At 37.3% G+C, this 27,072-nt stretch overlaps 1 protein-coding gene across 8 annotated transcripts in view; it reads left to right on the forward strand.

Moving 5' to 3' along the window:
- Nucleotides 1–24,965, forward strand: part of STS (steroid sulfatase) — a 113,323-nt gene extending 88,358 nt beyond the window's left edge. For all 8 annotated transcript variants that reach the window (XM_032100582.1, XM_032100586.1, XM_032100587.1 and 5 more), the window contains one exon: nt 18,767–24,965. In XM_032100582.1, coding sequence (XP_031956473.1) covers nt 18,767–19,149 — 383 coding nt within the window. In that variant the 3' untranslated portion in view covers nt 19,150–24,965. The remainder of the gene's footprint in view (nt 1–18,766) is intronic.
- Nucleotides 24,966–27,072: the final 2,107 nt, after the last annotated feature.

The raw sequence follows: 27,072 nt of genomic DNA on the forward strand, positions 1-27,072 counted from the left end.
TTACTCAATAATCAGTGAAACTGTTCTCAGCCTGAAAAAAAGCTCACATCTCAGTAAAAAGAGTGATCTTTCTATTGCTTTCAGACAATTTTATGTGGTCTCAAAATATCAGAGGGTGCATAACACATTGCATTTTTCAAGTATCTTTTCTTAAGGCATCCATAGTTTCCTAAAACTAGAAGTAAGGTGTTAAAAATCCCACAGCAAAATACCAAACAGCTTTCTATAATTTGTTACTTGTTTTGTTGTTCTTAGTACAGAAGTTTTGTGGTGGATATGTATGAAAGCTTTTTGAAACGAAAGAGACTACATTTCATGTATAGTTTTTTATCTTAGTTCTTTCAATAACCTCCTAGTAGCAATGCAAATTAGGTGAAATAGTATAGAATAAGTCCCTACACCTTGTGACATTTTTTCAGATTTATTCAAAGTTTTACCCCCAAATTTATTGAAAATAAGTCTTCAGATGCAGTTCACTCATATTCAGGAGAATTTTATGGTCTCATGGTTGTGGGACTCTAAGGCAAACATTTCTGAGACTCACTCAGTCCTCTTCAAGATTGATATTTTAAAGCAAAATAGGTTTCTAGCATTCAAAGTACAAAGGGGAAGTTAGAAATCATGGTTCACGCACAACATTAAAAGTCAACAAGACCATAAAACCTCAATAAAGATCATGACAATTTAGCACTTAGAATTAGCACTAGTGCAATAAAGAAAGGGTGACCCTTTTAGTATTAAGAAATATTAGTTACCCTTAAGATAATTTTGTCATTACCAAGTGTGTGCTAATTTTTCATGTACAACCTGTTACCTGTCTGTTGGACATTAATTTCTAAATGCTATTATATCATAGAAGCAAGATTTCAATCATCTCACTAGCTCAGTGAGAAGAGTAGAGGCTTCAAGACTCCATAGAATCTTCAAGATTAACTTAATTATATTGTCTGGGCTCTCTTCAAGGTCGTAGGATATTTTACAGGCAGCTTTTCATTCTGTAAGTCTTATCTTTCTGTATGGTTCTGTTTGGTGACAAATGGAGACTGAATCTCACTCCTAAAAGCCTGTAATTACCTTAGCATTAGTTCATATCCTTAAAAGCAAAACTACTTAGTCAGCAAAGCTTTATAGTTTGAGCTTAAAACCAGTGTCTTGATCTACTGTGTTGTTGATAATTCCAGTTTGAATTCTTCACTTTAGCTCTTCACAGAATTGCAATTTTGGAAGGTTTTAGTTGATTCACAATTTTTTTTTTTTAAACAAAGTTCCCCCTCCCATCCCTACCCAATGCCAAGCTCTAAATACTTTATTATCTTCCAAAAGCCAGCATGGGAAGAATTAATTAATCATTTAGTGGAGCTGCTAAAACTGTACCATGATACATAAGCACAAAGTTAATTAGAGAGAGGGATTAATAAAGTATAAATGGTTTCATGAGATTTTGACTTAGCACTACAAAAGCATAAGACCGAAATATTAGGCAAGAAGGTATGAGTAAATAAATCTACCTGAGTGAAGAATTACTTATTCTCTTGTCCCAGTTTGAGACAAATTCAGAGGAATGTCCAAAATGAACGTTCTCTGATAGAAGGCAGGTTACAGCCATCCCTCCACCACCCAAGTTCAGAAAGAATTTTCCTCAGAGGAAAGTGAAAAAAACCCCATTTATTTAACAAGCAAAAGTGCACACAGGCACGGGAAAAAAAAGGATAATGCTAAATAATGAAACCTCTCACTATGGAGAGAACCTGGGTAGATTTCAGTCCTTTGTGGGTGTGGCTTTCTCCTCTCCAGAGCTGGGATTTGGTGTGGGTCCCTCCAGGCCTCGGTGGAAAGGCCTCCCAGGGCCTCTGGTGTTCTGAACAGTTCCAGAAGAGAAGAAGAAGCCAAAGTCCCAGGGCTCCATACTTTAGCTAATGAACAAGAAACAAGCTAAAAAGCAAAAGGAACGTAACTCTCTTCCCTGCTGCAGAAGTGGAGGTGCCGGGCAGGAGAAGCAGCAAGCTTATCTGTGTTTTGAACACAGCGCCAAACGAATTCCACTGGCTCTTCCCCCTCTAACTTTAAGGTACAGAAAGGCACAGGGTTCATGTCTGGCATAGGGTAGACGATAGGGAATACAGTATCATACAGTCACCCCAGGACATCTCTGAAAATGGTGTCTCAAAACTCTGGAATTTCTTTTGAATGCACTTTTCTCTAGTTCTAGAATGCTCTGGGAAACATTAAAATTAGGACTCATTAGTTATTCGTGACCACGGTGTCTTAGAACTGCAAATCCTTTAGTTCCATCAGGGTCCAAGTCCACTTTATCCCACAGCTGGTCATGGAGGCACTTTCATGTACTTCTTCATCTCTCAAATTATCCCAAACTTCAGTCTAGCAATGGGAATTTGTTGCAACTACACTGCTGTTTGCTCTTGATCAGCTGTTACCTTTTTGTCTCAGACATGGTTAAGCTGCTTTGCAGAAAAATGCAATTCCTATCTGTTGTATGTAGACTGTGGATTTTAAGGCATTGATATAAAAATGGAATTTGCTGTGCTGTAGCATATCCCTCTCTGTTTTATGCAGCATACCTAAATTAGAAGCTAAAACAATTCTTTTTAAAGATATATATATCTGCATCAGGTGCTCTATGTAATAGTTTTATCGTCTGATTTCTCTATTGCCTGATTATGTGTAATACTCAAACATAATTTTGATGCATAAATGTTATATAAAAGTTCAAAGTGATTACTTTCACCCATAGAGGATGATACTGATAGCTTTATAAATACTGAATGGTGGATTGCTTGTAGTATTTTTAGTTGAAAATGATTTTTTGACTCTGAAAAACAGTGCAATTGTTATTAAAACAAATTTTCAGCTGTAGCCAGAGGCTCTAGGACCACATACCTTTATGATTCAGAAACAACTGTAGCTCTTGCACATTCAGGTCAGTTTTCAAAAAGCAAATTACAAGAAAGCCAGAGATTAAACAAAACTTATCTTCCAGAGGAAATCAGTTTCATCAGTGAGGAGTATTGGTATGTATGCTGTTGAAGGCATGAGCTTATGTGCAAGTATAAGGAAAAATACAAGATGACTTGAATTATGCTGTGAGATAGAAGTTTTGCCTTAAAGTCTGAAATTTGCTAAAAAACTTAAATATCATATGGAAGATTTTATCCTAACAGAGCTGATCAGAATAAGAAGACCAAAGGTAGAATCAAGAAAATAAGGGAGAGAAAAAAATGTAACTATTAGTCATGCTGAAACTGAGGGTTTATATAGCTGACTTTTTTTCAAAACAAATACAGAAAGCATGTAGAATTTATTTGGAGTCCTATTTGCAATGGTCATTTTTAAACCTTGAAGGAAGACTTTAGGACCTCATACATTATTTTGATTTTCATTCTCTAATTTTAAGTTTTGAGTAAGGAAAAGATTAGTAATCTGATGCATTCTTTAGTGGCAGAAAATACATTATGTGACTGTAAATAGGGATTATAATAAAACTAAATCCATTATGAAAAATGAATTATATATGATACTTGAAATATTTGAATTATGATATTTTAATTTATCAAAATTAGCAAAAATGACCAGTTTTTATTACAACTAAATTTATTCTACTGGATATCATACTTTGACAGTTTTGAGGTTTATCCTGAAAATCTTGCAAAGTGCATTAATAAGCTTATCTTAGCACACGAGTAAGTACAGAACACAAATGTCTCAGTTCAGTTTCATGGTCAATGGAAACATAATCAGTCAGTAGATAGAAAAGCAACTGGGAATTGCAAAACATTGTACAAGAATACATGTTGTTTTCTCATATGCTTCAGTTCATTCAGCTCTCTGCTTGAGTGGAGCTGTTGGGTTATTTAGAAGTTCTGGTGATCTCAAGAATGCCAAGTAGCTCCAAACACCAGGACTGTGTTGTGGCAACAGAAGTCTGTCCTAGAAAACCATGCTGGTATTTACAGAGTCGTTGTAATAATCAAGGGAAAGGTGCTGAGAAATGCTTTAACTGGATTTGGGAACATGATACTAAGTAGATTATACAAAGCCTGTACCTCCTGATCATTATCAAAGGCCTCTTTTCTCCCTGCTTTTATATGCCAAAATATTTGAGGTCTCCAGTTAGGAAGTGTTAAATATCTACCAGTGCTTTTGAATAGTGATGACTACTGATTTTTGAAAAAAATTAACCGAACCATGCCAAACCAAAATAATAACCCTGAACTAAGTTCTGAGAAGTATATTTGAATGCTTAGCAACTAGCAGGTGGAACTTAAAAAAGTAAAAGTGCCACTTGTATTTCAGAAAATATTTTCGAGTACATATCTTTTGAAGCATTTAATCCATGAGAAGTGTTTGTACTTGGAAGACAGAAAATGTGAAAAAATCAACATCACTCTCTTTAACACAGCTTAAATGTGAAAAAGTTATATATTTTTATCTCTTAATCAAGAAAATTAAGTATAAATTATTTGACTGTTGTAAAGTGTTATTCCATTAGTGGGTATTTTTCAAACTAAGATGTTGGCAAATGATTACAAGGACAATGCCTACATGTCAAGCTTGATAAATCTGTGTTATTACCATAGCATGGAAGAGTCAGAAAGGGGTTTCTACCTCATTAACATGTAAACCTCAGAGCTGGGCTGAGCCTGTCAATGCAGTCTCTGCCTGGACACACAAGAACAGCTCCTATGATAATTATACTCAGTCTTTTCTAACCAATTTCAAGCAATTTGTTCTCTTTGTGGACCAATTGACCTCAGATATATTCTTATCACACTGCATTGTTAGGTTTTGTATTTCAGTTGCTACATACTTGCAAAAGGTGTGTGAGGACACATTGTGTCTCAGGGATGTAGAGGAGAACGTTTAGGAAGGCTTAAACTGTGTGCATTCTTGCACATCTGCACAGCTGTGTAATATGTCTGTACATGGCCATCTTATTCCTCCTTGTAAGTTTTGATCTGGTTTTGGGGAGCTAGTTGTGAAAGCAGATAACCTTTTTTATACTTAACTTTTTGGTCTTTTTATGTTTGATAGGTGAGTAGTGATCCAAAGTTCTGAAGTTAAAACTAGACAGACCTATAAGATTCAGCAGGACAGGCAAAGCTGTCAAGGTGAGGGTGAAGATCTGGATGACAGGTAAATTGTTCAGCAGGTCTATCTGCCTGGCTTGACTACCATTTGAATGCACTTTGGTTGGAAGATTTCCTATCCTCTAATCCTAACTGAATTTCAGGTTCCTTTTTATGTCTACAGAGTCTAAATGCCAAGCCCTCAGTTAGGAATTCCCACTGGGTATCAGTAAAGAGTTTAAGAAAGAGTTTAAGCTTGGACATGTTCAGGGTGAATGACAGCTAGTTAGAGACTTCTTTGGAAATGTAAGAGAAATTGTGCTTTAATTAATCACAACATGAAACTGAGGTGAACATCTGTCAGTGTGCGGTGCACTATAGTATGAAGGAAGGATTACTGCAAACCACTGCTGAATGCTAAACCAAACCTGGTTTACAGCTGAAAATCATTCATGTAATCAATTTTCTTTTCCATTGCAATGGATGAGGAATTTGTGTAAGGTTATTTGCCTTGTGAAGAATACCATAAAAATTCTTAGAAGGGGCCATGGTAGTGAATAAAATAGAAAAACATTTCCTCGTCTTTCCCGTTGCCATTAGTATTGTCATGTATTTTTAAGGAGTACTTTGACAAATAAACCACCTAAAATTGAGAGATGGAGGCCGAGTTTGCAGAACTATGAATTAAAAATTAATGTAAGATTCAATAGTCCAAAAACAACTACCAGTATGCAGATGTTTCTATTTCACAAATATCCTGTCATCACTCTAACTGCAGTGAGGATGGAAGGCATATATAAAATTTATATCTGGCACGTAGTGCCGAAAGCATTTTCAGTAGTTTTGAGAAAGTACAATGTGTAACTGAATTACTTCAGAATGCAAACAGTTTTATATTCTATTTATTTATATCACTTCTTAAAAAAGGGGTTAGAGCCCTTAGAGGAAACCATAATATATGGCAACATACTCTTAGACCAATAAAAAGTTGTAGAATTTCATGCTCAAGGATAAAGCTTTCTTTAACTTGTCTTTGCAATTGTCTTGCTTAACATATCTTGGACCTCACAGTGCCACAAGAAATAATAGTAGGTGTTGGCTTAACTTTATGAGATAAGTGCCCTCTTCAAAAGATACTTTGAGACTAGTTAAAATTATTACATTGAATTATATAGTTAGTTAACGATAAAAGATCAAGCCAAAGGGAACAAACATGGTCTCTACCACCTGTATTCAACAGCAGTGGTCTACCTACCCTCCTTCAACTGTGCTCCAGAAACTGGAGGGAAAATACCCCACCAGTATTCCTTTTGCCACTCATGTCATCAAAACCCCTTGCCCTTTGTGACCCATGAAAATGATTGGGTAGAAATTTTAAGTCAGTTTTAGGAGAGATATCAAACACTGCCTGAAGTTCTAGCATTTTTGTCTTTTTTACACAAAAATCTGTAAGAAAATACAGCACAGAGAATTAGGGACAATGACTGGAGTTCCTGAGGTCCGTTGCTGCATTCTTCTAATTTGAGATGAACTCACTCCATAGCTGATTACATCTCAGCTGAGCACTCTGGCATTGTGTAGGACTATCCTATGCTTATGAATCTCTCCAGGAGGCCCAAGAGCTGGAAAGGGCTTTGTTCAAATGCTGCACCCAGGTCCACACATCACATAGCTCAAAACCACCTGGATTTACCTGGATATATTGAGTAGTATGCCATGTATACATATACATGTATATGCCAGAAGAAGAAAAGGCAACAAGATATTACCACTGAGATTCTGAGTAACTGAGGAATTTATGTTTGGAGGTAGAGGATGTTGCTACTCAGACATGAGTTTAATCTTCAGGGAGGTAAGATGTGAATACTGAACACTGATTTTTCTACAAGGTACAGCTGTCCAGTGAACAGGACAGTTCGACTTGGTAAAACTTGATTCAGGTTGCTTCTTCCTACAGACCTTGAGACAATATTAAATAAATTCTTCACACTATATCCATTAATATATATGAGTGTTGCAAAGAAATAAAAGTTTTTATTAACTATTTTATTAAGCAAGAGCACAGATGGCCAAAAAAATAATTTACTCATTATTTTCATCAAATAGTTTTGAAGTAGGAGATTTGATGGAAGTTGAGCAGCATATATAGATCCTTGCTTAAACAATTAGTTAAGCACACAGCAGCTTCAGTCATAGAATACATTGTACTTTGCTAAATTTAAGCATGGGGTTATTATTTGTATTCTTAAGCTAATGTAAAAATACTTTGTTGAACGGAAGGCAAACAGATTAAATCATCAGTAGAATTCACAGGGATTTTAACATTCACTTCAGTGCACCACAACTCTACAAAAGGTGTAGAAATGGAATTTAGAATAGACAATGCAACAGGTAGTTGAGGGATGGGGCAAACATCAAAAATTAACTGTGAGACAGTCATCTGCACCAAAATCCTTACTTAAACTTCAGAAAAAAGTTTGTAAAGGATTGTATTTGAAAAAGTTAGTAGATAAAACACTAAGTGAAAGGAGCATGCCAATAAAATGTCTTTGTCTTCTGCAATAAAGGAAATGAATGATAGCAGCACAAAAGTTACAACTGAAGACACCATACATCAAGAGAGCTCTTAGAAAATACATTGTGGAGAACAATTGTGCAGTGGCAGGGGGATGAATTAGATGACAAAAAGAAACTTCACTTGAAATACCTGGAATGAGATTTTGTTCTTATTTTCTACAACTGGAACAGAAGAAACAGTACATTTATATGAGCAGATACAGCATCTCATAGGCAGTGTTGATGTAGATGTACTGTAGTTTAGTGACTATATTTCAAAGATCATTGAATGATCATTAGGGATAAGTAAGACTCATTTAAAAAAAAGTATGCAGAAGTAACATATATGAACAAGGAAGGCAAACCTCTCTATTTTCTGGCCATGTCAGTGAAATATGTGGGTTTTACATGTACTTGAGAGGAGGAAATTTTTAACACCCTATGGATGAACACTGTGGGACTTTCATAAGGAATAGCACCTTGTAGATAGATATTTGATCTTAAAAACAAAATGAGGATACAGTAGAGATACTGGAGAGACAAGTTCAGCTTTCTAACTTGGATGAACACTTCACCCATGAAGGTGATTCCAACAGAACTGTGAGTGACCCCAGCACTGACAGTGGCTTTACTGACAGACCAATGTCTTCCAGCAACTGAGCAGAATGAGCAGAGCTGGGTGCTGGTAATGGCTCCACAACAGCCCCAGTCCTGGCAGAGTGGTGAGTCAAATTCAAGGTCCACCCAGAGAGTTTGGTCAGGAACAGGAGGAGACGAGAGCACAGACAGAGCTGGAAGAAAGGCTGTAACATAGGAACATCCAGAGACAGGGCTGGGAACTGGCCACTGCTGCACCACTCAGGCAGGGAGTGATGGCCTTGGGCTGAGCTGAAATGGGAATCCTGGTCCATGGGCAGAGTGCATGGATGAGGGCCCACCTGAGCAGGTGGGGCTGGGGCACCACCTGATCCAGCTGAGGGGCTGGGCAGTCCAGTGAGGCTTTTTGATGGCCTCAAGACTCTTGACACCTTGGTTTTTTAGCAGACTCTGAGGATGGTGATGACAACATGTACATGTCTACAGTGTAGTAGACACCTACAGCTGAGCTAACCTGATGAGAGCAAATCACTCTCATCAAAAGAGATACAAGCAGAGCTCTTCTCACCCTAAACACCTCTAACAAAGTTAAAAAGCAGATAAGTATAGGCTGATAACTAACTTACATGAAGACCTGCACGTTGCTTGCAGTGATCCAAAATTAGGTGAGGTGACCAGATTGTCAGATTGAATACTGTAGCAGTAGCAGCAAAGTGATGAGCATAAATCCTATTCAGTAACATGAATTTAAAACTGAGATGCCCTGCTAACCCTTTTCACAGTCTGAAAAATAGTATTATTGCGCTAAGTGACAGGAAGAACACTGTGAGAGTATTTTGAAGTTGACTGGGAATTTTAGACTCAAGGAATTTATTTAGTGTAACTTTTAAATCAGCAGAGGTTCAAAAAAGGACCTGTCTACAAATACAGATAAATAAGATAGCCATTAGAATGTGCAATAAAATGCAAATAGTGAATTGGTTTTGGATCACAAAGCAGCATTTTATACATGCATTAGTGTAATAAAAGAACTGACAAGAATGGTCAGAAAAATAATAAAATGCAAATCCTGACTTAAGTGGCACTGTCATAAATATCTTTAAAATCTAACTAAGAAAGTGCCACTCACTTTGCTTGTTGAATTTTCCTTTTAACTTAAGACTAAAACAGTAATTTACATTGTCTGTTAGCTATCAGCTCTCTGAGAATCTTTTTACTCTTTCTCACAGGTGGTGTCAGTGATGGGGCAGCTCTTATTGTGGAGGCAAAGGTGTCCCTCCACAAAAACACTTTAAAAAACTTCATTAAGTCTCATTAAACCTCGTTCTTTGTCACCAGACTTTGTCTTAATAGCAACACACAGTGGCAAAGTAATCTTATCAAAGAAGTTGCACAAAAACTTGCAATAAATACAAAGTTTCCATAGATAAATAGACATCTCTTTTACTGATATTTCGACATTTGCGTGTTACAGTTTACAGAAAAGTTATTATATCAAAAAGAAGTATCTTTTTGCTCTGCATGAAACATCTGAATCACTTATTACTGTTTCCTGCTGTCATTCACTGCAACCTTTTCATCTGATTACTGAAGTTATTTTGTTTCCCTGCTTCCTAACTTGCCTTATGAACATCATCTTCACTCCATGTTTCCTCCGTTTGTTTTTTTCCCCTGTCTCTACCTGATCTTCCCCATGTCATGGAGGTACAATCAAGAAAATCTTCCAAAAATCTCAAATCATCTCCCAAAACCCTTCTTTATGTTCAGTGTTTCAACCACAGCACTGGAGGAAGCAAACCAAGCATCAAGTGTCATTTACCTAAACTATCTCATTAAGAATTTTAATTTGCTATTTTGAGCCTTATATCAGAGCAGCTACAGTTGAATTTGGGTGACACAGTTATGGACATATGATTTGATAAGTGTGAAATAACATGACTGTCAAAGGAGAGAAGAGCATTTCTAGCATGAACAGACACCACTAAACGGTTTTTATCAAGCTCAAGAAAATTGACCTAATCATCTGATACACATTTCTGCTCACAATATTTTAGGTAGGAAAGTGTTCCCCCTGACAAGCATGACAAATACTGTTACAGTATTTTCTTGCCTTTGCTCTGCTCTGTGTCAGTGGCAGCAGAGTTACTGTTAGGCTCAGGCAGAGCTATTTATACCCTGGGATTTGCAGTGCTCTGTTCCCTACCAGCATTCCCCTACTTACTCTAAGAGAAAGAGAGAGAAATAAAGGGAATGAAAAGAAATTAAACACTGTCTTCAAAAAAAATACTTACCCTACTCTTAATCATAGCAAGAGCATAAAACCAATTTATTATTGCAGTTGTTTAAGTTGAAATGGAGACCTTTTTTTTGCCTTTCTGCTTCTTATTTTCACTTCCCTTCATCCTGGTTTTATTGCAAGCTAAGGGGCAAGAATATGGCTGCAACATGGAAGGCACAAGCCAAACCTCCTGTACACCAATCCTATGAATGATTCCTTACTAAAAAAACCCCAAAAAGAAAAGAAAAAACAAAAAAACCAAAAACAGAACAAAAAAACCCCAAAACACAAAAAACCGAAACAAAACAAGCAAAAAAAACCACCAAAACCCCCAAAACAAAATACCCCAAACAAAAAACACAAACAAAAAACCCCAAACAATCCCCTCCCCCGAAAACAACCCAAACAAGAAATGAACACCAAAAAGCCCCCATAAAATCAAAAAAGCCCCAACAAACAAACCCTGAAAATTACAAAATTATTTTGTATTAATTGAATGACAAACCTAAATAACTTTTCATGATAATGATGCTGGTGTTTCCATCTAAGTCCTATATAAGGAAAAGTTAAAACATATTCATCTCATCTGCATCTCCAGGAGATCCTTCTCTGTTCTTGTTTCTCAGAGGAAGGAGATTCTAGCACATTATTGCACTTCTGGGGGGCAAAGCCTGTTTTTCACTGCACCGTACACATGCATTGTTAAGCTGAAAATTATGAGAGAGAGTCAGGATTCTTTCCTTTTTCCATCTTTTACTGTCATCTGGAGAACAGCTGGAGATTTCTACATCCATTTCGCATTCAACCAAAACAAGAAAATATTCCCATTACTTTCCTAAAACTTTTCTTTTCAAATTCAAAGATTTTTTGCTGCCTGGAGAACTGTGAAAAAAAGGTTGGATTTTGCATAAAGGTCCAAACTGGCAAATTGCTGGATTTCTCTGAAATACCATTGCCTTGAAAAAGTCCATGTGAAACAGAAAATATACTTCTAGAAATGTTCTTAGGAATAAATGTGTTATTTGTACCAGAGTCCCTGCTGATCATATGTAAGAGAGCATCCTGTGGTATGTCCTTTAGGTGCTAAGGTTTTTAATTCAGATTTTGCATTGTTTGCTCAGTGTCAGGAAAATTGCAAATTTATGGTTTAACATCATTCGTAATCTTTTACTGGGTTCAGATTCTGGAAAAGACATGCATTTTCTAACACTGGGATAAAAACCGTCTCATGTTTCAGATGCTGAACTGCACATACATCTTTACAATAAAACCAAATTTCAGTCATTCTGATTTTTTTTTTAATATTTAGGAGTGGCTGATGCTGAGATTTTTTGCACCATCCTACTTGCAAATGTTCATTTTCTTCAACTCAATTTTTTTACTCTCATAAAAGCAACTTGTTTGCTCTGTTGTCATTCATACTTAACTGAATAAATTTTCAAAACAATTTTTTTTTCCAAAAGATTGTCTAAGTGACCTTGTACCTTCATAAAAAAAAAGAAAATAATAAAATAAGTCAACTAGCTAAGACACTTGTAAGGAAGAACAATTCACTTTTCTTCAACTTTTAAAGTAAAGCAAATTATTCAGTATTCTCCGGCACAGCACAAAATTTCAGGCAACTACATTTACAAAATTTCTATTTTTCAGTTTTAAATTAACTTTGAACTGTTATTTCTTTGTTTTTAGATGTACATCTGATAACTTAAAGGTTATGCATGGTAGTAATTTTCAGATTAATGATTTTGAGTACTTCACTAGCATTCCATGTGTTGACAGCTTATTTTTTTGACATCCAAATTTTGAAAGCTTTCTGCAGAAAATAATTCATAAGAAAATTCCCGGTGGTGCTTTTTCTTCTTGGCTGACAGAAATTTGTCTAAAAATATTTGCAGAAGTTGCTTAGGACTTCCATTGCATCTTTGTCCCTTGTGTTTGCTTAGTATCAGAAAAATTGCTTTCTGAATCTTATAGATCTGTTCTTTTCACTCAGAAATATTGCATCCACTTTCTGTAAGAGGGAAATGATTGTCCTCAATGTATTTTCTGTTAATAAAATGCATTCTTGAAGGACAGAAAAAAAATCAAAAGAGAAAACACCATTCTGAATAGGTTTCTCTTTGGGTTTTGCCATCTTTGGCAAAGTGTTTCTGCTTTGTTCCTAAAGGTGTTCTTAACTGACTGATTAACTGAAAGGGTGTTCTTAATCTCTTACTGACTCTGGTGGAAAACCACCACATGAAAATCAAGACTATATTTTCATAAGCATTAAAATAAGGCTTTTGTGTTTTCAAGGACTTTTAATATAGATTGAAAATGACCAGGTTTTTTTAGTTGGGTTTTTTTCTGGTTTGGTTTGGTTTAGGTTTCTTTTTTTAGTGTGTGTGCCAACATTATCCTCTCTCTCCAGCATGCCATCAGCTGCTGCTTAGATGAACTGAAAACTACATGGACCATTCAGCAAGTAAATATTCTTCAAACAAATCTTTAGCAGGTGTCTGGATTATTTCCATCAAATTACTACAGATGGGATTTTTCTTCCAGAGCAATATGTATTCTTCCATGTTGCTATCACCTAAGACATCCAAATATGAGGCAAAACATTGCATTATAGTACTTCCTATTTTAGCAGCATAATTTCTATACCCGCAGATTCTTCCCTTTTAAGACTTTCTTCAACAAGAAAACACCGCAAATGATCAATCAATTCTTTTTGAAGGTGATGAAGAATTCAGAAAAATAATTCTTTTTCATCTAATTTCATCTAATTCAGTGGATAATCTTGACTTTTGAACAGGATTCAGTGGAAGTTTCTCATACCACAGCACTTACTCTAGATAATGAACTCAGTCATGAGATTTCTGCCTTCATCACTCTGGGAATGGTTTCGGCATGTCTTTTATTTTTCCTGCAGTATTTGTTCAGTATGATTATTAGATATTCAGCAATGTGCAATCCTTTCTGTTTTAGTAGATACTTAACACTGTAGGTTTTATTCTAAATATTTTAAAATCACTGCTACTCCTGATTTTTTCATGATTTTATCTCAAATACTGTTAAGGTCTGCACAGTTCTTTATGCAAGCCTCTTGTAGCAACAACTGGTTCTCACAAACCAACATTATGTCTTTGAGTATCACTCAGCTATTCTCCACCTACACTGGGACATAATGTGCTGTCTTTTGACTGCTGTAACAATATAACACCATAAGATACCTAGACATTAAATATATTAAAAAAAATAAAAGAAATTTTCATTGTAAGAACAATAAAGTTACAAATTTTTAAACTCAAATAGCATGTTTTCATTAGCTGATTGAGGAATGCACATAGTCATAAAAATAATAAGTATAGTTTCATTATAGTAACCAAATAGTATTGTCTTTACTATATAGAGCTATTTATAGTTTTACAAGAATTTCACAACTGAAGCTTTTTTACACTGTTATATTATCAAAAAGCTGAATATATACATATATGTGATATCTGCTACAAATAAGATTATCAGAGAACCTAAAAATTCTGAATGAACTTAAAGGAATGGGGGAGGAAAGGATTCAATCTAATACAAGAGTTATCTGAAAAAAGTATTTTCAAGTGAGGTTGCAGTTTTCATCTGCTACTGTGTAGAACTGTTGAAAGCATGAGTTAGAGTGTGGGAGTTGACAATGGCTACAGAGCACACTTGAGACACAGAGAAGTCTGTGGCAATTTTTGTTGGTCTGCTACACCCAGATGGCTCTGAAGAGGCATCTGAATTCAGAGCAGGGACTAGCTCCCCAGTGTATGGTGGAGAACAGACCTGTTTAACTTGTTCTTCTACAGAGGGAAGCCACAACAATAATGTGAACAAAGGAAATGACAGTAGCTGCAAACCTGTAAAGCTACTCTCATAGATTAAATTCAGTAAAAATGAGTCCAGGCAATAATGCAAGACAATAGCTTCTATTCACGTCAAGACCGCTTATCAGGAAACACCAGTTAGCCATCAATGATTAAGAAGGATGCTTTTATAAGAGAAATTACATCATATCCAGTGTGTCACTTCATCTTGAATATATTAATATATCTTACTGAGAGACTTTTATTTAATCTCATGGCCTCTACCTGTCAGTTGAAGCTACTATTGTCTGTATGAGAGGATAAATAGCTGGGTAAAGGATAATAAAAGAGGAGTCTTCTAGGGAGATTGAACACTGAACAACTATGTTCATAGCAGATTTACTTGGATGGAGGGGTTTTTCAGCCACTGGGAGCTGGCAGAAGGGGTTTTTCCCTCGTGTGCCGACACAAAGAAGCCCGGAGGCCAACACAGAAACCCCTCTGGAAGCGGCACTCAGTGCCCAACACACAATGAGAAAAGGGGCAGAGCTCCTCACCCAAAAGGGGCTGTATCTTCCTGTTGCTGCTAAGCAGCACGCATAGGCGACGGCAAGAAGAAAGAGAGGGGCCTCTCTGTATGTGTTCCACACAGGTTTTATTCCAGTGAAATGACGGGACAAAAACAACCCATTGGTGGGAGGGTCCAGGGGATCTCATACTGGGTACTGATAGGTGGGGAAAGGGATCTCAGCCAATGGGATAGACACAAGCAGGCGGGATTGACAGGAAGGGAACCAATGGGAACAACACATAGGCGGGACTCAGGGAAGGATCCAATGGGGCGTCAAGGAACAAGGAACTTTCTAGAACTGATACATATTAAAGAAGGAAAATGAATATACATAACTTCCTACATAAAACAAGAAGACAAAATATTAACCAATCGGGGGAAAACATGCAAAAAGCAAAACAAGGGAATCATGGGTTCTCACCAGGACAGTAAGTCACATGCTAAATTTGGGTTGCTGACCACCACAGCTGATTGTCTGAGTTCTCAGCAGAAAGAGTAGCTGCAGCCGCCTGCACCACTACTCTTGGACTAATAGCAACGTCTCTTAATTTGAAGCTATTTAGAAGTACAGCTTCTGTAGTTTTTGTTTTTCTTAACATGTAACGGAAAGAAGTATTCTGAGAGCGATCTTACTGGACAACTCAGAGAACTGGAGAATTGCAGGAAAAAAGGACTGAAATTATTTGTGAAGCACTGGGACAGGACCTTTAAGGGTGCTGCAGGCTTAAAGCTTGCCTGCTGTTTCATAAGAGGCTTGATATACTTGGCTTTGGGGAAGCCCTGGCAATTTTACTACTAACTTCACTGTGGAAGAGACATACAGTTATCTTTTTTATAACAAGGTTTACTATCCAGATGTTTGGAGGACACAGGTACCATTAATTACTGGGAGATTAATTGGATCCTTGTACTTAACCCTCTGTCAACCTGAGATTTTCTATCAGCTGAGAGATGGGGAGAGAGCTCTCTCTTTTTTAATATCGCGCCTTAATACAGTTCATCAGCTTACAGATTAGAAGTCTGACAGTTCTTAAATGTCTCCTAGGTATATTGCACTGGCTGCTCCACAGCCACAGCCACTGACAGATATGCTTTAGTTTTTATAATGCTTAGGAAATAGGTGTTTAAAGTCTGTGCTGCTGCTTCTCCAGCATAACATGCGTCTCCAGAAACACTGCTGCAGTGCAACAAATAAACATTGCACAGTAACACCTTTGCCCTCCCAGTGCTCAGTGTTTTGTACTGTATAATCATGACATTTTATAGCTGCATATCTGATAAAAGTACCATCAGCTCTTCAAACACTAGCAATGTCACTCAGACATGAATGATGTCACAGCGCACCTTGTCCCCAAACCCACGCATGATTTTGCAACATGCTCTATGCTCTGTATATACAAAACCTAAGCAAGGTCTTTATTTTGTGGGGAAAAAAATCACAGTACAATGTCCTTATTTCTTTCTTTTCCCCATTTCTTACCTATATTGGCGGCTTGTACCAGCTTGCATTAATTCAGAATTTCCAACTTTGTATGGCTATCTGTAAGCCCTAGAGCAGACCTGATGCTATAATGCCCAACACCAAAAAAAGGTAGCTGAAAGTTTTCTTTTCAATGTCATTCAGCACAAACGTATCATGAAAGACCGATGTGCAGTAAGCTTGACCACTAAGTTCTCATGTGCGTGGCCTTGTTGGAACTTCCTTTAATTGACATTTTAGTAGCCATATAAATTTTTTTCTGCTGATCTTCTGTCAAGGTGTTCTGGTGCCCTGAATCAAATTCTCAGGTGTGGCAAATGTTGCATGGTCTACAATGACACACAGTGCACTGATTAATCAAGCCCTTTGGCTTTTTATGTTCTCCACCGTCCATCTTGCAATTAAACACATCTAAGGAGCCTGAACCAATGCTTAGTAGAGAATTACATGCCTTCTCAGAATGTAAATTCTAAATCTCAGTAAACGAGAGGCATATTTCTTGGAAATGTTCTGTGCATAAGTTCAAAGAAGTTTAAGTGGCCATATTTGATTTTGTTTGTTTATTTAATTCTGAGAAAACAAGAGATTCAAGTGCCAAACCAACCTTTCAAAATGTTCCTGGAGGTAGACGAAGGAATGCCATCTTGCATTACTTTGTCTTATCTTGCTTTGCCTTCACTTTAAATTCCTTTCATTTTTTTCCCAATAACACTGTGCTATTGCAGCTGTCACAGCCAGAGCCTTTTAAAACCTTCCACATCCTATTGTCTGTGCCAGCAAGTCACTCAGCCTTTAAAAGTCCTTCCCTTTGCTGACTTCCAAGAAGCATTCAGAGGGTTCTCCCAGTCTAATGTGTATAATAGCCATCACCCATCCGACCCCAATTTAAGTGGAGACGAAGTGAACTGCAAGTCCCTAGGCTCTGTCATTGAATTGGTTCCTAAAGGTAAAATCACTTATAATGTGAAAAATGCTGTGGAATGGAAGAAGCTGTCAAGAATCTTAAGGTCACCGACTGTCCTTTAAATCCATGCTGTGGTCTAGAACTGCAGCCTGTGACTCTTTAGTCTGCTGAAACATTTCTCTGTAAACATGTTTTTATTCTTTAAAAGCTGACTGTGATGTGGTTTCACCATGGCATATACCAGTGTATCTCTGCTCTACCCATCCCACATTTTCTAAGGCCTTCCACACAATAGGGTGCTGAGAAATGTAAATTACTGATGACTAAATTTTTCCAATGTTTTTATAGTCTCAAGTGAGCAGGTAATCTGACATTATAGATCTCAGATGTTTAGTAACCTGCTTTTATTAAGAGAAAAATACAGATTTTTCTCACTCTAATTAATTATTCTTTGTTCCATTTCTGAAGAACTATATACTTCCTTGGCTGTAGGAGGATGGTGTGCTTCCCTGGAAGTTTTTGTCTGTTTCTGCCTTTCCTATCTGTTCTGTGATACTTGAGGAAAACAGTAACAACATTTTTGTTTACATCTATCTTGTTAGGTATTTTTTGATCCTCCACTGACCTGTTTGAGAGTACTTCTTGAAAGAACCAACTGGTATTTGCTTATTCTTATTCCAAGAAATATCTTGGATTTTCAAACAGTGAAAATACTGACTAAAGTTACATGAGAGTGGACAGTTCAGTTTCTGTACACAGAAAATTAAGCTGAGAATGACCAATCTATAAATGAAGAACTTTGGTTCTCATTTTACAAAGCAGAATGTCACCTAAGAATTGTGCTACTGTAACTGTTATTTATTATTTATGTTTGGAAAAATCAGCTGGAGGCCTAAGACAGCATTCATTATGCCTTTTCATGTCATCCCATTTAATAAAATGAGAAACTCTGTACCCAGGTCTTTGCGAAGAAAGCATGGGGCAGAGGACAGTGGGTTAATACAGCAAAGAGAGAAATAAAAAAGTAACAAGGAAACTATTTTGATTAGCAAAATGAGACGCAGGGTCCAGCATATTTACCAGTGGATAAGTATGGTCAAGGGGCAAAAATACATTTTAATAAGCCTTGAAGAAGACTTAGTATATATTTCTGCAAATCTTAGAGCTGTTTCTGTAAAACACAACATTATTTAAAGTCTTCTATGATTTAGGTAATCAGAATTCTTCCAAGGGAATGAAATTGTCATAATTGTTTCATAAATATGTTTAGCATGAAAATCACCATGTTTTGCTTATTTTTGTTTTGCTCAATTTTGTTTTACTCTTTCAGTATGCAGTTTCTGTACAGAGTGTCTATGCTGTCTTTTTACCAAAAGACTGATTTCCCATGTTGTTGGAGTTTCCTAAAACTAGGAGACTTCCATTTTGTCATTTTATCACTTTATCACCAGCTGTTTTGTGGATGTAAATTGCAGGTGAATCTGTCTGGAAAGTCTTCTTCTTCACTCCAAACTTCAGTCCTGAGGACTCCAATGGTTGCTATGATTCTCACGTTTGCTTCTGCCATGGAGGATTCATTACACAACATGATCCTCCACTGCTTTTTGATCTGTCCAGAGACCCTGGAGAGAAAGTCCCACTGACTCCAGAAACTGAGAGCCATTTCTACGAAATCCTCAGGGTCGTACACCAAGCAGTAGAAAACCACACCAGATCCCTGCATGCTGTTCCAAACCAGCTGTCATGGGACAACCTTCTCTGGAAGCCATGGCTCCAGCTCTGCTGCTCATCTCTCTTTCAGTCTTGCTATTGTGACAATGAGTCAGGAGGGAGTCCACTGGAGGTGCACTCGGGATGAACAAGCTGCAATTCCCTTTCAGAAACTGGACCAGGGGAGTGTGGGTGTCTGACTTGAACTTGTGGTACAAGCCTTCAGAAGGTTTTGTTGTGTTGGAGGAGGACCAGTCTTCAAATACCTATTGCAGTAGAAGAGAGTTTCAGTCAGAAAATGTGCCAAGAGAGGGGGGGCAAGACACACCTTTTCTGACTTTATCACACAGCATGAAGGACATGTTGCTGTCCAATCTACACATGGGTAGACTTGTGAGCATTTTCTGTGGGAGATAATTTTCTAGACCTTCAGCTTTTTTCTTACACAGCAAAGAATTTACCTATAGTTTCTGTCAATCGAACAACTACTAAATGCACTTTCCTGTCCTTTTTGCTAAGTGTTATCCATTAGTAGGTCATAGCACTGAGTAATCAAAAATAGAGAGATAATAGTGGAGAGGTCCTCCTGTGGCAGTCATTTGGTAACTGATAGGTTAAGAGCAGACTTGCAACAGATCTCTATCAACAAGCATGACAGGTATGAAAAAACTGACAGATTGTCAACAGTCTGACTTTGAATGTGCCATAAAAATGCACAGAGCTATGTAGTGGAAGACGTTGTGTCCATATTAAAATGATGCTTCCAAGCATCCCCACTGTCCTATTGTATGGCAGTGACCTTTGTTTCAAAAGGACACTACTTCAAGTGCACCAGTTGTGTGCTTGAGTGTGTACCATAAGTTTCCATACAAATATATATATATTTATATATGTGCAAGCCAAATTCATAACCCATAAATCCTTCAATCCCTGTTATAGGCACACTCTCATGGTGATAGTCCAACTGATAAAAGATTCGATCCATACTTGATATTTGCGTTCCAGATTCACATGGTACTATCCTACAAATATATATTTCACTATTTATTTACCCTACCTATTCTTCCACTGATGAAACTAATCACAAATAAATAAAATTTGGTCTTCCTTTAAATATCTTTGCCATCTTCTAAGCTCTCTGAATAGGATCTCTCATTTTCTGAAAATAAACTTGGGCTTGAGTACTTAAAGCCAAATATAACTGTCTCTGAGTTCTTAGCAAGGTCTTGGGAAATCTACTGTCCTCGAGGGCTAATTTTTGTATCCATTTTTATCTCCATCTTATTCAGGCACATTTTCTTTCCACTCTACAGGCAGACAATCTATTTTCTTTGGCTTAGAGATATAGAAAAGAAGATATCAGCAAAATAGTAAAATGATTTGATGCCTGATAATAGAAAGTGACTTGCTCCTTATCAGAAAGCAGCAGTTAATTCCCACATTATGACATGTTAAAACCTGTTTGGGGCAAAAGTGATCTGTGACTATAGTAATGCAGTAGCTTCAGTCAGCCAACATTAAGATTGTGACCTGGTTCTTGTGAACTATTGAAGCCTGTCATATAAAAATCTATTGTGATATATTGTGTATTTCTCTGTCTGTAAAACCTAGGTTTTATTTGATTTTTCTGTTGCAGTTTCATTCAAAATTTCATTCTCCACAATATCCGGAAGCCTGTCCTGGGAAATGTACTTTTTCCTTGGAGTTCTATTTTTGGTGTTTCACCTTGTGTTCATGATCTTAAATAGACCTCTGCAAACTCTCTGCAGGTGTCAGAGTCCCATGACCAGTATTTATCACTGAATGTACTACATAACCTTAGGAAGAAAAATGCCTCTCATTTGAATATAATTATTCTTCTATGAGAGTGGCTGCCTCTCAACATCATGGCAGGATCTGTACCTCCCAAATTTTCGGTCATCACCATGTGGCCCTGGAGCCCCTTGGGACATGGCACTGGTGCCAGTGTCTCTCCCCACAGCCAAAGGGCAGTCCTGGTTGTGTCCAGAGTGCTGGAACATCACAGTGTGGAGGGATGCTCTTTCCAACTCCCACAGCTCTGCCCCAGCTTACACAAAACCTTTTCAAACAAGTATTCCTTCCGAAGAATGTGGGAAAAAATATGTCGTGTGTTAGGTATACAGTGCCTAACTCAGACAAGGGGTTTGGTGTTGTTAGATTTACTTTGTTTCCACGGTTTTCTGGTCTGTGTAAAGGTTAGATTTACTTTGTTTCCACAGTTTCTGGTCTGTAAAGGTTTACAGGGATCTCAATTTATATTCTCAAGGACATTAACATCAACTTCTTTTCATCAGAAAGATGCGGAGTTGTTATTATTTCTTTTCCTTTCTTTCTGCAAGTGCAAATATTCTTTGTTCTGCTAGGCACAAAAGTTCTCTGTGCTACTTGATCGAGGTATCAAAAATGGTGACTTTTCCACTGCTCTGATTTCTCCTTGCCTGAATATGACATTTCTTTCATACCCTCCTTTTTGGCTTTTGATGCCATCTTTCTGATCTCCTTTCTTAAAACATCCACACCCCTGAAATACTTTTCCATCTATTTCTTTGCCTCTCAGTCCTTCTGTTTGCTTGTCATATTGATTATAATGGCTATTTTGCCCTAATCAATCAGAAAATGAAAAGTAGTCTTTGTAAAAGGATTTGACTTCTAGGGCTCCTTGACTCTGCTAACCTCCTGCTTATTTAAGGTCTAGCAAGAATTACCTTGGTATTATGAAATATAAGTAATTAAAACGTACCTGAGATGCCCCAAATAATAAAAACTATTTCTTGTTTGTGGCATAAACTTTATATTTTCAAAAATATCATTTAGTACAACATTTAATACTTTGAAAAAAGCAATAGAATATGAAATCCATTTTTACAATTGTTCCTTCAAGAAAGATTCTGTGAAGAAAAGGGCAGTATTTTTCATACTCTATGTTAATACCATTTCATTTAATACCTAGAATAAACCTTCCCTGTATTGCAAATGTATTATACCTTTCAGTGCTGTACCTTCTGTTCTGGAGATGGCATGTCAGATCAGGGTAATTAAAGTAGTCTTGTTTATCTGCAAAATAAAATGTGAAGGACAATATACCATTTGTGTGATGGCACTGCCTGTTCTAACAAGGAAAAGTTTTGTTTTTCACAACAGGTTATTGATGGGATATACATGATTCACAGCTTACTAACAAGGAAGGCTCTAGGAGAATGTGCTCTGATACTTGGAAACTGACTTTCAATCTATCATTTAATGAGCACTGGTATTTTAACATGGTACCTGTTTGTTGGATATGTCCATTTAAACTGGGAGGTTCAGCTTCAGAGGGAAGTGTATTCCTCTACAGTATTATTTAACAGTATCATATCCTAATTTGTGGCAGAGTCCCTGTACAGCCCGGAGCAAGTCATTTAACTCATTTCTCAGTTCCTCTGCTGCACTCAGAGAAGGATAACAGTATTTCTCTAACTGCTGGGAATACTGAAGGAGCAAAAAATGCTGAAAGTGGTAAGCTGGTAAAGGTGCACTTTCTAGTCAATAAGGCACCTTCTCTATAGAAGATACAATTTAAAAGCTGGAAAACTAGGATGTAGAAGATCCCCCTATACGAGGGGGTATGTGATACCCTTAAGTTGAGGTTTTCAGGTGGGTTCTGTGTGTACTGTTTAGTGCATGTGGGATCACGATCTGGAGGAGAGAGAATAGATGGCTAAAAAAGATACATGCTTGGGATTCAGAGGAAGCTATAAGTCACATTTTTATGATCATATTTATTATCTTTTTTGGCAGTCAGGAAACTACATGGAACAATAAATAATATTTTTCCCGCAGGGACTGGATCTCGCAGGTTCTCAGCTATTAAAAATAGAGATGTCCTGACTTGCCCCAAATTATGATCAGAAAAATCAAAAGAAAAAGGGAAATAGGAGCTTTGGAGAGAAGTGTCAGCTCACTTAAATCTAACTGAAAGTTTGCAGAGAGCTAAGAGAATCTGGTCTGTATACTTCACAGCTCAGTGAGAATCATCACTTGCCAGCAATAGTTTATTTCACATTCTATTAATGTGAGATCTGGGTGTTCAGATATGTGGACAATGTAAAAAATATCACTTAAGATATCACTTGATATAGGAACAAATGGAAAAAGAAAGAAAAAGAGTGCAAGTACAGCTACAAAAATAATGTATTCTACTAGAGTATGTATATTAAAAATTGGTTTGTGTTTTTGACATACATTACTACAATGTTTTTTACTTACATTAGGACATAATAGTTCTGTGCTTAAGACAGATCTTGTCATCTTCTCTGTCATTTCCCTTTCCTTTGCCATTGCCTGTGCAGCATCCAAAACATGCTCTATGAGCAAGAGGCAGCAACCCTGCCCAAAAACACTACAAGCAGTGTGGCCAGCCATGTGGGCAGGAGGAAAGGCTTAGCCAAAACTCTGAACTGGGAACCACCAGGAAGCAAAGAGTGACTGGGGGTAATCTCCAACCCAAAGACAGGGACCTGGAAATTGACCCTGAGATTAGCTCAGTTGGTTAAGTTGGTTAGAGAGCAGTACTAATAACACCAGGGTTCTGGGTTCAGTCCCCATCTGGGCCATTCACTCAAGGGTTGGACTTGATAATCCTTCTAGGTCCCTTCCAACTCAGAATATTCTGTGATTCTGTGAAATTGCTGCTTCCTCTAGGTCTCTCAGGGACTGCAGGTGACCAGGAGGAATGAGGTCCCCTCTGTGGCCAGCTGGACTGTTGTGTGTTCTGCAACAGTGTCCTTCTGTGTCAGGCTGTCAGGTGGAAATTAGTTTGGAACCCACAGGATGCACCACCCCTCGCCTCTGAATAATTATGCCAAGCAGACTGCTCCTGAATCATCATACATGTGGTGACAGATCTTAGTCTGACACTCTAAGACAGCAACAGTCTCTTTTTTCGCTGGAGGACCAGAAGACCTGAGCCAGGCTCTAGGGACTCCCAGTTTACAGGGTGCTAAAACTGCAAATAATTCAGAGTCCTGGAAACACCCTGGCAGATCATATGACTTTTCCATGCTCTTCTTCGTAGCTTTTATTTACATCAAAACTGATAAGAATCTGCCTAAAACTTCACCTGTACAGCAAACAAAGGATATTGCAAATTTTTCTTAAGACCTCTCCCACAATAACTCTGACCTGTGAGTTTGGTACTGAGAACAATGAGATTGTGCCAACACAAGGCACAGCATCTGAAGGTTTCTTATACATATGGAAAGATGCTGAATTCCAGACTCCCACTGGAGTTTGTGCTATACTGGTTAGTGAGATAAAGACTGGCTTGATTATCTGTGCATCTCTAATTGCACTGTCAATGTTATGAAACATTGCTGAACTTGGGAGATGTGAATTATAGGCTTTGCAATGCTTATACAGCATCTCCTAAATGCCTAAAAAACATTTCTTTAATATAAATCGTGGTGGGTTCCCCATGTAGAATAATAATGTTAGTCTGATGTATAAAAGAATAGTGTTGCAGGTACTTTCCTTGGAAAATAAAGCTATATTTGCAGATAACAATTTCAGCATTTGGGGGTCAGCTCAGTTATAAAACACCCTCCAACGTTATTTATTCTACTGTTATCCAATAATAAAGCCTTTTTATGCAGATAATATTTTATTGTACCTGATTTATGTGAAAAAAACTGTGAAACAGTTTAAATTATAAGGCAGAGCTCTTCATTGTGACACTTACTTTAAGAGAATTTGATATGAAGTTGCTTTGGGTAGCAATATTTATTACAAAAGATTAGATACAAAGCATCTCAAAAGCCTTATGGACTCAAGTTGGGCTGCAAGAGAATAACTTTGGTTTAATATGGTCTTCATTGCTCACAAATGAAAAATAAAGTTACAAAGAAAAAATCCTCAAGGTTTAAGAGTAGTTTGCCTGTGCTATTGGTAATAAAAAGAATACTTGAAGTTTGTATTATGTGTGAGAATTTCTTTCATTTTTTTCCTTATTGTTATCTTTTATGTTATAACTCCTCCTGCCAAGCAGACAAAATACTCAGATTTAGGAAAATGTGCTGATTGGTTTGTAAGTGTCAACCTTGCATTGTCATATCCAATGCACTGAGAAGTACCTGATTTGTGCCGCTCTCCTGATGACTGTTTAAACTTCAGAGAGGTTGTTAGAATAGGAATTTTAGATCCTAACACTTCCCTGTCTGATACCCATGAGAAACACAGTCATTCAGTGATGTGTCATCACTGACCAAGCTTTTAAAAAGCATATTATTCTGCAAAACAAGCTGCTTCATACCCCTTCCTTCTCCTCTGTGATACTTACCAAAAATAAGTGGAAATCCTCTCTGATGCTAAGATTTATGCTACTGAATCACAACCCACTTTGATTATCTTTCAAGAAAATTCAGTCACAAAAGACCAACCCCAGCAGCTGAGGAGTCTGCCCTTTCTGGATTAATGAGCATAATGAATGCTAGAGCTCCAGCAGCTGCAGTAATGTGTACTAAATGAATGCTGCTGATACTCAGTTTTTAAGCACTCAGTACCAGGTTACGTAGAGAATCTCCATCTTCACATATTAAACCTATGGCTGGCTTTGGGTATCTCCTGTGTTTTTCCTTTTGCTCTCCAGACCCATTTTGGGGAATGTAGAAATCAAGATGTAGGAAAGTATACAGTCTGGGAATGAAAAAAAATAACTCTTCATAATCTGATTGAAACTGTGCCACTGCATAATAAAAAATTTTAAATCCAGAGAACGAAGAAGAGGGTAAAATTCCCTAGCGGTAAGGACACTCACCTGGGTTGTGATGACAGCTTTACTATGAAACTTCAAGACTGATTAAGTGTTTTTAATCACATGAAGTACACAGATTGCCTCTGGAGCAGAGACAGATATACCTTATGGCTGTGAAGTCACTTTCTGTCTGTGTTACTCACTACCTGACCTGGTAAGGGTAGGAGTCTTCACTTCAGAGCAGCAAAGCTCGTACAGAAAAGGCAGAAAGTACAGTGTACTTCTCCTTGCCTCCCCCCTTTTCACACCCAGCCAGATGCTTAGGAATGCTTTGTTTTAACTGAGTGTCCCATCTAGAAAAATGTCAAGGAGGGAAGGCTTGAAAGTATTATCTGTCTTCTTTGATCCCTGGCTTAGAAATACTGTGCTTGTGCAGAAAGTACCTCATTCTTGCACTGCCAGTAGTGCTCTGAAAGTAGGATCAAAGTACTTAGATGACATAGGGAGGATGCATTACCTGCCTGCAGAAGAATTTAGAAACCACTGTAGGTAGAAAAATATAGTTCTAGGTCTGAGATTTATTTAAGTTAAATGACGAAGGTATCTAGACATGGGTTTACCTCCATTTCTACCTAGGACAGAGAAAAACAAGATGGGTCTGTCCTAGCTTGTATGGTTATGTGAAGATTCTATTAGTCATGCCTAATAATGTTCTCAGGTTTTGGGGGTTTTTTTGCCTTTTCATAGATAAAAGAAAAAAAAGGACACAGGATACAGTTTTCAACAGCATAAAATCCCACAATATCTGTTTATCTGTTTTTAAGGAGTAGAATCCTTACTTCTTTCTCCTGGAATTTTTGAAATATTTTTTAAGTAGGGAGTATGAAATTTAAGATGGATCCATCACAGTCAGAAGTTTGGCAACCAAATGCCTATTTTTCACTGAAAACACTTTTTTTTAAAGGATAAATTTCTTTGTTTCTTCTGTGTTTGTTTCCTTGGGGTTTATTTGCATGGATCTTCAGTTCTTTTTTGTCTCTACCATGCTCTGCAAGTAAGAGAAGAAATATCTTATTGGAAGTATTTAAAAGAAGTGTCATCATTATAGAGGTCAGGCAATTTGTTTTTAAGATCAGACTAGTCATTTTTATGCCCCTTTAATTATTTTACTATGATGAGATATTTCAATTAGAATAGAGTTTTGCTAAAAATAAGATCTTTTACGATTTACATTTTCTTTTAACATCAATGATGATTGTTTTGAAAGGATACTGCTGAACTTCTGGAAAAAAAATATCATGACATTTAAAATACAACTTTCAA

This window comes from Corvus moneduloides, chromosome 2 (assembly GCF_009650955.1).
Source record: "Corvus moneduloides isolate bCorMon1 chromosome 2, bCorMon1.pri, whole genome shotgun sequence".
NCBI classification, from domain to species: Eukaryota; Metazoa; Chordata; class Aves; order Passeriformes; family Corvidae; genus Corvus; species Corvus moneduloides.